Source organism: Impatiens glandulifera, chromosome 3, assembly GCF_907164915.1.
Source record: "Impatiens glandulifera chromosome 3, dImpGla2.1, whole genome shotgun sequence".
In the NCBI taxonomy this organism is placed as follows: domain Eukaryota; kingdom Viridiplantae; phylum Streptophyta; class Magnoliopsida; order Ericales; family Balsaminaceae; genus Impatiens; species Impatiens glandulifera.
This window is the reverse complement of record NC_061864.1, coordinates 13768738-13780104: the sequence shown is the minus strand read 5'-3', so window position 1 is coordinate 13780104 and position 11367 is coordinate 13768738. Positions and strand designations below refer to the sequence as shown.

Here is an 11367-nt window from a genome sequence, read left to right as displayed (position 1 = left end):
TTTCAAAATGTCAAAGTTAAGTATATTTTGATCACTTGCTCTAAAGGATCTAAAGATGCTTTTTTTACTAAATAATATATTTTTAAATAAATTTAATTTAATTAATCCAAATAATCATTGTCGAGACCTTGGATTTGGAGGAGCGTGTGATCGATTTGATAATAAATAACCCTTTTCGAACGTGATCTTATAACATTTTCATGTTGTGATCATTGATCGTGACTCAATATAGAGATGTTTTAAATATAAAACATTTTGTATTTATTTTTGAAAATAATTGTAGCATGCACTTCAACAATACATGATAGAGACTAAAATATGATGCATAGAATCTAGCTGGGTAATTATGTCATAAAGTTGACAATTAGATTTAAAGCTAGATATTAATATTAATACTAATATATTTAATTAATTAATTAATAATACGTTTTGTTTTGACATTAGCATTGTCAAATAATATTTAAATGGAGTTGACAAATTTAATTATATAATTTTCTACTCATGTCAACCGCAAGAACCGATCGATGTGCTATGCGTGGGGGTGGCATTTATTTATTTTATTTTTTAGCTAAGAAGTTGATCATGTTTCAAAATGATGAATTAATCTATTGATTTAGTTTTTAATTATTTATTAAAATTTAAAAGGTTATAATAACACCCACAATCTCAAGTAGAACCTTATTAGTGTCAATTTTTAACATGAGACATTATTTAATATTATTCAGTTATAAATAATATATAATAACAAAATTGGGTTTTTTTAATTTGAAAAAAAAAATACATGACAAATTAAATTATCTATTGATTTAAAGAAGACGTAATCATAATTGGCGTTTAGCGACATTATTTGAATCCGTCGCAAATGTCAAAGTTCCTGTCGCCATTACCGTCGCAATAAGTATGGAGGTGGGAATTAAATATTATGGCTTAAGAATTATTCTCTGTTATTTTACTCAATCCACCTTATTTTTCCTTGAAATTTAAATTGAGCATCTTCTATATAATATATTAAGAAATTAAAATATATTTTTATCAAAAAGAAACATAAAGTTGAATTATTAAAAAATCACAAGTTTTAAGCCTGAAAAATCGTTATATTCAATAGTAAGACTTTTTTTTTCATTTTTTTTTCAAATATACACATATTTATACTTAAGTAGCCTTCCAATGGTGGAGATTTCATAAATTTAAAAATGCCAAAGAGGTCTTTAATTTGAAAATTTTCTAATTAAACCAAAAAAAGAGAGAAAATTTTCTCAATATCAAAGTAATTATTTGTTACTATATATAGTTGTTGGCAATATGTCAAAAATGGATTTAAAGTTTAAACTAATTTTGACATCATGTCCTTTTGGTAAGCATATTTATAGACAGTTGGATATAAATAATAATTTGAAGACGCAATGTTAAGAAAAGAAGAAAAAAAATATAAAATTCATATAAACGACTTCAAATTTATAAACGTCCGTTTAAAATTTGAAGTTACTCTTAAACTGATTTAGGTTAATATAAATTTGTAAGTTAGTTAAATTTTTAGGATTATAAATTTATAAACATTAAAATTTTATAATTTTTTGAGTTTATAAACTATTTTAATTTTAAAATTTTATACGATTTTACTGAAATAATATGAATTCAAAAAAAATTACATATTTAAGTAATAAACTCATACTTTTTTTTTTTTTAAGTTTTTTACTTAATTGTATATATAAATAATAATAATAAATTTTAATTTTACAAGTTAAAAAATGGGCCAATCTTTTAAGTGGATAAAAAATGAACTATTTTCTAAACTTGTTTAGCTCAAGAGTCCAAGTACAGAAAGGAGTGCAATAATATTACCATTTAAACAAGAAAAGCCCAGTTTTATTGGCCCTTATCAATGGGCCTTAGAGACCTGGGCCTACTTCGCCCCGTTAGTCTTTCTTAACTAGATTTGAACACTCTTAGACTTATTTGATGAATGGATTATTGAAATAAAACTTAATTTTATTCCAAAAACTCAACCATATATTATTAATCTAATTAATTTATTTATATATTAAAATTATTCTTTACTTTTTTTTCTTAATGTAAATTAATTATTAAATAAAAATATAAAAATAAAAGGATAACTTGATAAAAAAAAAAAAAACAGTTTTTTTCTATTTTTATTCAAGCAAGTTTTTTTTTTTTTTTTTTTTTTTTTTTTTTTTTTTTTTTTTTTTTTTTTTTTTTTTTTTTTTTAAATCCAAACAAAACAAAGTATATAAATTTTTGGGAAACCTTATCCCGAAAGTATAGAATTAGCAGAGCTACTTATCCAAACAGAGAAAGAACATCGATCCATCCATGGCGAGTTTTATAAGCTGCCGGTTTCAGTTCTCATTTGTTAGAACATCAAAATTCAGACCATTCATCTCTTGCTCCTCGGTTCAATCCAACAACATTAAGGTACGTACTACCTAGGAACTGAACTGATCGATCTTTAATTTCTTAGATTTGAATTCATGGTGTAATATATATATATATATATATATATAGGTGATAATCAACGGAGCGGCAAAGGAAATTGGAAGGGCGGCGGTGCTGGCGGTCACCAAAAACAGAGGCATGGAGCTGGCCGGTGCTGTCGACACTTACCATGTCGGAGAAGACATCGGACTGGTGAATATCATTTATTAGTTAGTTACAATATTAATTCATTCATTCTTTTATTAATTCACTTTTTTTTTTTCTTTTTTAAAACTTAATAAGGTATGTGACATGACAGAGCCCTTGGAAATACCCATAATGAATGATCTCACTATGGTCTTAGCTTCAATATCTCAGGTAATTTAATCAATTTTATTATAACTTCACCAATTATATATTTATAAGTGCATGCAATTCTCTTGGCAGTCAAGAGATATGGCAGTAGTTGTCGATTTCACCGATTCCTCCACCGTCTATGACAACGTCAAACAAGTGCGCGTGCATTCATTATCGTTTTCCTCGCTTTCATTTTTCATTTTAAAGATTGTTTTATTAAATTATTAACTCTTTAATTAATTAGGCAACCGCGTTTGGGATGAATAGTGTGGTTCATGTGCCTCGGCTTAACTTAGAAACCGTAGCAGCATTATCCCAACTATGCGATAAGGCCAGCATGGTGAGAATAATAGGGTGAGATATCTATATATAATTTATTATCATAGTTTTTGGAATGAGTAATTTATTGATTTCAATTTGTTGAATGCATGTGGTTTAACTTTTCTTTATCTAGGGTTGTATTGTGGCACCAACTTTGTCTATAGGCTCCATTTTATTACAACAAGCTGCAATTCAAGCTTCTTTTCAATATAACAATGTCGAGATTGTCGAATCCAGAGCAAATTCAGCGGTATATTTTTGTTGGATTATTTAACCATTTTTTTGTTGTCAAATCTAACACTTTATTATTATTATAAAACAGGATTTTCCATCTCAAGATGCAATACAAATAGCCAACAATTTGTCTAACCTTGGCCAACTTTACAATAAAGAAGATATTTCAACTGATGTCAAGGTAAATATTAAAAGGATTTAGAAAATCATGACAAAAAAACATTATTATTTTTTTCTTTTTCAAAGGCAAGGGGTCAAGTTCTCGGAGAAGATGGAGTTAGGGTTCATAGTTTAGTTCTTCCCGGTCTCCCATCAAGCACGTCGGTACACTTCTCGGGTCCTGGAGAGGTGACATTCAATTAATTATTTGTCGATCTTAGTCTATAATCAAAGTTACGATTATTGATTATACACAAATTAAAATTGTCGGTTTTGACAGGTTTATACTATCAATCACGTTATTTCTGGCGTACAATGTCTCATGCCGGGGCTAATTTTGTCCATTAGAAAAGTCGTGCGACTTAAGGTATGAAAACTATTGGATTTTTTGTTTAATATTTTTATGTTTATTGGGCTGAAAATTAATTAACATGTTTTTTTTATTCTTCAGAATCTTGTCTATGGTCTAGAGAAGTTTTTGTAATGGCAATTTTGATTATATTTATTCTTTCATCAACTTTATACTCTCTTAGACTCTAAGTTAATTATCATGAGAAAATGTATGTCTTTAATTATAAGATAACTTTAATTATGAATCATGTTTTGTTTCATTGGTGTAGCAATGTTAAAATAGAAAATTACAATTTTTTAGGGTAGGGTTTGGTGTTCTAGTTTCTTCTTCTTGAATCATGGTCCATGGATCACCTCAAAACCTTAAAGCTAGTTAACAATTTTGAATAGATTTTTTTTTATTACTTTTTATTTTCTTGTAATTTGGGAATGATTTTCTAGATTTATCAATAGGCTATACAATAATAAATATGCTGTTTAGGATTGTATTTTTCTTTAAAAGCTATAATTTAATTTAGATGAATGAGAGGTAAATATAGACAACTATATATATAAAATGTATCTTAATTTGTTGAAAATGAAATATCAAAAAAATATACACAAACTAAAATGAGTTATTTTACTTAGGTTCGTCAATTTTTGACCCGACTAATCGGGTTGACCTACAATGACCAAAAGAATACTTGTCAACTTGTTTATAATTTTTTTTAGAGTTTTGTATTGTACTTTCTTACTCACTCATTTTTTTATGTCATATAACCTGAAATAGAGAGCTGCGATATTAAATATACCAAGTTTGGTTTGAGTAGAGTCGGATCTATTGGGTCGGGTTCAAGTCAATTACAAATAAATATGTCAAGTTCATATTAGAGATTTAGACCCGAATTACTAAACATGATAATGTTAATATCGTTCAATTCGTTAATCTGTGGAGAAGAACCCACTAACCCGAATTAACCTCACCCTTAATTTTATTTTATTAAGGATGTGTTAAATTTAGAAAATTAGTACGATTTTTACCTCAAACTATTTCTACACTAAATGTAAAACAAAAAATATTTTATCTCTTATTAAATTGTCATTCATGTAAAAGAAAATGAAAGAGGATTTTTATTCATTTTTCATGAGATGGTATTTGCGATTTTTTTAATCAGCAAATTGTTTATACTATAATACAAAATTTGGACCGTGAGACTTTTAAGTCAATTCATGTGAGAAAAAATGGCCAAATACCTAATTTAATAAATAATAATAAATAAATAAAAAACAGTTATTAAAGCAAATTAAAAAAATCCCAAAATATATGGTTCTCCTATGGGAGATTAAAATAAAATTATTGGGCAGTTAGTTTCGCAGCCTTTTTGCTTCAATCCGACCACACATATTCAGCCACGTGTACATCAAAACCGGAGGATCTCGCGACACTTCTTGACTGATGTAAACCGGTTTTGGTAGGTCTCGTGGCGGTCCAACCGGTAATTATTTATTTATTTCTTCCCCTCTCTCTCCCCGCTAGCTATATATATATATAGCCTCATCTCTCTCTCTCCTCAATTTCGCGTTCTTTCTCTTCCAATTGAATCGACAGTTTCATATCTCTAAATCCAGGTTCGAACGAAGTTTTGTTTTTTCATTGTTCTGTAATTTGCAGACATAAACTATGTTTTTTCTGTTCTGATCACTAATTACGTTTGGATCATGAAAATTAAACTTGTTCTTTCTTTACTGTTCTGTTTTCGGAGTGTTAAATCTGATAATGAAGTTCAGTTGGTAAGCTTTCTGCCTATGTAAATTGTTTTATTTTAATGACTAACTTTAACGGTACTGTTCAGTTTGATTAGTCGCATGATCCCCGATTTTTTTTTTTCTGATATATGATGTCTAATGACTTCATTAACTTTTGAATTAAGAGAATTGATTGATTGATTGATTGATTGCTTGATTAATTGATTTGTATCTGTCTGAGTAATGAATCTAGATGAAATTGGAGGGTTTCTTTTGGGAAGTCATTTTCTCTATATTGTTAAGAATATGAGATGATACATTAGGGTTCCAGAGAAATCTGTAGTTGTTTGATGTTCCAAACTATAATTAGGGTACTGAAGATGAGTGTTTGATTCTCTGTTCAGTTGCAAGGGGAGGAGGATGGCTTAGTGAGCCTATTTTTCTTATCACAAGAATCTGAGGAGCCCGGCACTGGAGAGTTACATGGGATCTGGTCGCCAGGTGTCGGTGCCGTCTATGGCACCTTCCCTGATGGCTGGAGGTTTATCGCATTCTTCTTATAGTTCGGGAATTCTTCTTCATGGAGACAATCAACCCAATTCTGTAGGAAATACTCATTTGAGCCCATCTTTTGGAACTTCGTTAAATTCGATTCCAGGACTTGCGCGTGCTGGTGACATGATGTTGAACAGCGTGGCGAACACTGGGCCAAGTGTGGGTGCAAGTTCGTTAGTGACGGATGCAAATTCTGGATTTTCAGGAGGTTCTCATCTCCAAAGAAGTACAAGCTTTAATACGGATTCTTACATGCGCATACCAGCATCGCCCATGTCATTCACATCCAACAATGTAGGTGTTTCTGGTTCTTCAATTATGGATGGAACCTCCAATCAAGAGCCAAGATCCCAGCAAGGACAATTAACTCAGGCTCAACAAGGTGCATCTTTTCCTGCAGCAAGGATGGGTCAACTTTCAATTCCTTCTGGTTCCCGGGTCCCTGGATCTTTCATCCAGGACCCATCTTTGTTATCAATGCATAAGAAACCCATGTTGGATATAAAACAAGAAGACATTTTGCAACAGCAGGTTCTTCAACAGCTGATGCAGAGGCAGGACTCCATGCAGCTGCACAGCCAAAATCCTCAGATGCAAGCTTTAATCCAGCAGCAGAGATTACGGCAACAACAACTAATACAGTCAATGTCACCCATGCAACGTGTACAATTCTTACAGCAACAACAACAACAACTTTCAATGAGACAGCAGCTTCAACAACCAGGCACACAACATCTATCTGGCATGAAACGCACCTTTGAGAGTGGCGCATGTTCAAATCGGCTAATGCAGTACCTATATCATCAGCAGCAACGACCATCTGTGAGTTGATGTACTAGTTTTGAAGCTCAATATTGCTCCACGTCCACAGTTTACAGATGCACAATTTTAGACTTTTGGCGAAGTTACTGTTGTAAGACTTTTTGCTATATTTTCATGATTTGCTTTGACAGGAGAATTCCATTTTCTATTGGAGGAAGTTTGTAGCCGAGTATTATTCCCCACGTGCAAAGAAAAGGTGGTGCTTGTCACAATATGATAATGTTGGACATCATTCACTTGGTGTCTTTCCCCAGGCTACCATGGTCAGTTTTCCTTCCTTTTGAAACAAAATCTTAACTTTTTAATGAATTACATTTATTCTCGTAATAGTTAACCTTCTACATAGCTTCTTACAAATTTTGGTTAACGAGATGCTTGTCTTGTGAATCGATGTAGTGTTGATATTGATGTAATCACAAAACCTTTTTTCTGTTGGTGGAGAGTGGAGTAGAGCTAATTAGTGTCGTCAATTTCTTATGATATTGATGTATGTTGTTTACTCACAGTTTTTTTTTTTTTAAAAAGTACCTAGGTTCTATATTTCCTTGCATTTCTCATTTAAAATAAAAGAGATGTACTCGTGGTTGAGAAAACATGAATATTATCCAAGTGACAAATAACTGTCTTAATGCAAATAATGAATCTCCGCAATCTTCGCAACCATTCATATTTTATACAAGCATTAACTTGCAATAATAATAATAATAATAATACTTGCTAGAAAAAAATGAGAATATATTACAAAAATATCCATTTTGTAACTGTGTATCAATAGTGATAAAACATACGGTGTTAATATTCAAATGCCTTTTTGTTTGTACTTATTTTAAAAGACTCATCTTTATATATATAAGACTGATATGATCTAACCTGCTTAATATCTCATCGTGGGAAGCTAGGGATAGGTATTCTCTAATCTACATAGCTTAACTCAAAGCTAAGCGAGTTTGTTGATCTTTTAACATGACACATATGCACCAACTAATTCTGATAACGGGTTGCCCCCAAAAGAGATAAGGTTGCAAGAGAAAAGTTACCTATATATTTTAACCATCTTGATATGTAATCACTAGGAATTGTTATCCATATGCAGAATTTCTGATTTGTATTTCTTCTACGCATCTGACAAATATAAACCAAAACCTTTTTTTTTGTCCAGGATGCCTGGCATTGTGAAATTTGTGGCTCCAAGTCTGGAAGAGGATTTGGTGAGTTGATTAAGCATTTCCTTTTGGCCTTTGTGTTGTGTGTGTGTGTCTGTTTAAAGTCCACAGGTTCTGTGTTGTAACTCTTTTGGATTGTGTGTCACAACAGAGGCAACATTTGAAGTGCTGCCACGACTAAATGAGATCAAGTTTAGCAGTGGTGTCATTGATGAACTCTTATTCCTGGACTTGCCTCGTGAAGTTAGATACCCTAATGGAATAGGTATGTTGCATTATGAAAAGGCTGTCCTAGAGAGTGTATATGAGCAACTTCGTGTTATTCGCAAGGGTCAGCTCCGTGTGATATTTACACCTGATTTGAAGGTTAGTAAATTAGCTTATAACTTTGTTCTTCATTCTGTATGGTCTGTTAGTGCCTGATTGCTAACTCATTTTCTAGATTCTCTCTTGGGAATTCTGTGCACTTCGTCACGAGGAGTTCCTTTCTAGAAAGCTAGTTGCTCCTCAGGTATATATCCCGACTTTATGTTTATGTTGTTTCCTTAATGCAATCGATTAGTTAGATGCATACATAATTCATCAATTTGTTGGTCTGTTTTAATGGTCTTATGCTCCATTTTCACTCTTCTATGTACATCTTTTGCTAGTTGTAGATTTTTCTCAAAAACATTCCTTTTGTGGGCCTGAAGCTGTTTAATTACAGTATTACTGCAATATTAGGGTGAACCTGGGTGGGGGTCTTAAGTCAACTGATCGATTAAAGATTAATAGATTATATAGCAAGTGGATTAATCTAAACATGTAATGAATAAGTCACTCTCCTTTCATTCCTTATGTGCTAGACTTTATTACCATTGAACATAAAATAGCAATTTATGATTTTGCATTTCTCTGACAATGGTCAATGTGAGTCTTGGTGAGGTTTGTTTTTCTGGCCTACATCCAGTTTAGAGACAAATACCTTAATCTAGAAGGTGATTTCCTTGATGTTTGAACCTTTGGACATTTTATCTGATTAAATGTGTGAGTTAAACTTGTGTAGCATGAAATGATGTGAAGGTTCTATTTTCAGGCCAATCAGTTGCTACAAGTTGCCCAAAAGTTTCAAAACACAATCACTGAAAGTGGGCCCGATGGTATCTCGCAGCAGGATTTGCAGACATATAGCAATATGTAAGTGACAAAACATTGTTTGTGATTATATTTTTTGGAAAAATGAAAAACTCTCTTTACCACCGTGGTCAATGCGAGGGTTGGGGAACACAATCAGTTAGATAAAAATCTCACGACACGATTTGTTTGTAAATTATTACTTTATGCTTTGCATGTCTTAGATTCAATTTCCTTCTTATGCTAAAAAATAGACTCCATCCATGCTTGTGATAATTTTGATTTGCTTCCCATTTTAGGGTTGTGACTGGTGGGCGTCAATTGGCGAGGACATTGGAACTGCAGTCACTGAATGATCTGGGATTTTCGAAAAGATATGTGCGGTGCTTGCAGGTGGGATTTCCTTATTGTCTTGAGAGTTTTATATTCTTCTCTCTTGACATGCAATAATAATAGATGATGCTTCTTGCAGATAGCTGAGGTGGTTAATAGCATGAAAGATCTAATGAATCTCTGCAGTGAACAGAAAGTTGGTCCAATTGGTAACAAATCATTCTTTTTCATCATTAATACTCCAAATGAAGTTTATTTTCTTTGGTATACTATATCCATGTACTATTATTAATAAACACAAGTTGATGAATTTGCAGAGAGTTTGAAAAGTTATCCTCGACGAACCACCGCATCTACAAACATGGAACAGTTAGGTTGTGCTCAGAATATGCCTATGGATGGAAGCTCCGTGAATAAATTAATCCCCGCCCATCCTAGATCCAATAATACTCAGATGGCCAACAATAATATCGCCATTGCTGGTAGAGGAACTTCGACAGGGCCAGCAGCAGCCCAAGTGATGATGAATCCAAACTCCAATTCTTCTCCCCAGCAGCAGGAATCATCATCATCATCTTCTATAAATCATAATAATAATAGTCAGAGAGTTGTTGTTTATTCATCATCAGGAATCCAACAAGGACAGGTAAATAATAGTCAGAGCTTGATCCAACAGAGTCATCAATCTCATCAGAATACAACAAAATCATCTTCTTCTTCATCTTCTGGCGGAGGAGGCGGAGAGAAGAAGGTGGTAGGGGGGATGAACGGATCAGATTATCTTAATTTACCAGATAACATGTTTCAGGACATAGGTAATGAGTTTGGAGATAATGTTGGGTTCTTCAGCAATGACCTTAACGGTTTTGAATGGAAATCTTGATTCAAATCCAAATCATCATCTCCATTATTATTATTATTATTATTTCCAAACAAACCCACAATTGTTCGTTGGGTTATTTTGATGTTTGCCTTGTATATACATCAAATTTCTGCATAATATGTGTGAGAGAGAGATTGCTCATTCTTTTAAGGCCTTGTTTGGATTAGGATTATTCTAATAATCTAGAAGGAAAAATGAATAATTATTGGTGATGATTTTGAAGAAACATAATATTTTAAATAAAATTACTTAAAAGTGTATTGATATATAATAATAAAATAATAAATAGTAATTTAAAATAAAGTATATTTTAGTATTTTGGGTAAAGAATTAAGTAATGTGATTGATGAGAGTGGGAGTGAAAAGATATTCGAGTGAATTGAGTTATTTAAATAACCTAAATTTGTAATTAAAAAAAAATATATAATTATACGTGACATCTTTTTTTGTGGGTTTGTGACTATTCTTCTTAATTAAAAAAAATATATTTTTAAATAAGATTATTAAATTTATTTTTTTAGAATATATAAACCTTGTTTAAAAACTTTTAAAATTTAAATAAACAAATATTATTAAATTTATTAATATATATAATTAAATATATTTTAAAACATTATTTTATCGGAATAACACCCGAATAACTATGGTAAAAAAATATAACTTTTAAAGAAATTTAAAAAAAAATGCATCCAAACTCAGCTCGAGTTAGGCTAGGCGCAAACCAAACAGGGATATTTTTCTTTTGTTTATTATCTTTTATTATTTAAATCTCTATATTTTATACGATATGTTAGTGCTTGTTATACTTTCGATGAAAGTTTATCTTTAAAAAAATACAACGATTATTTTAAGATAATTATAAACTTTAAGGTTTATATTAAACAAAATGATAAGTTAGTAGCCCAAATTTGAATACGA

At 31.4% G+C, this 11367-nt stretch overlaps 2 protein-coding genes across 2 annotated transcripts; both read left to right on the top strand.

Moving 5' to 3' along the window:
* The first annotated feature begins 2267 nt into the window (after positions 1-2267).
* LOC124931471 (dihydrodipicolinate reductase-like protein CRR1, chloroplastic) lies at positions 2268-4115 on the top strand. Its single transcript, XM_047471941.1, has 10 exons — positions 2268-2433; positions 2524-2646; positions 2737-2811; positions 2881-2946; positions 3035-3130; positions 3245-3361; positions 3434-3526; positions 3592-3693; positions 3785-3871; positions 3956-4115. The coding sequence occupies exons 1-10, from the start codon at positions 2332-2334 to the stop codon at positions 3986-3988; spliced, it is 894 nt and encodes a 297-aa protein (XP_047327897.1). The 5' UTR covers positions 2268-2331; the 3' UTR covers positions 3989-4115.
* A 1273-nt stretch (positions 4116-5388) lies between these two features.
* LOC124930836 (probable transcriptional regulator SLK2) lies at positions 5389-10657 on the top strand. Its single transcript, XM_047471196.1, has 10 exons — positions 5389-5463; positions 5985-6957; positions 7089-7220; positions 8117-8165; positions 8272-8486; positions 8563-8631; positions 9196-9296; positions 9533-9626; positions 9706-9775; positions 9884-10657. Exons 2-10 carry the CDS (start codon positions 6064-6066, stop codon positions 10447-10449), a joined length of 2190 nt encoding a protein of 729 aa, XP_047327152.1. The 5' UTR covers positions 5389-5463; positions 5985-6063; the 3' UTR covers positions 10450-10657.
* The last annotated feature ends 710 nt before the right edge of the window (positions 10658-11367 follow it).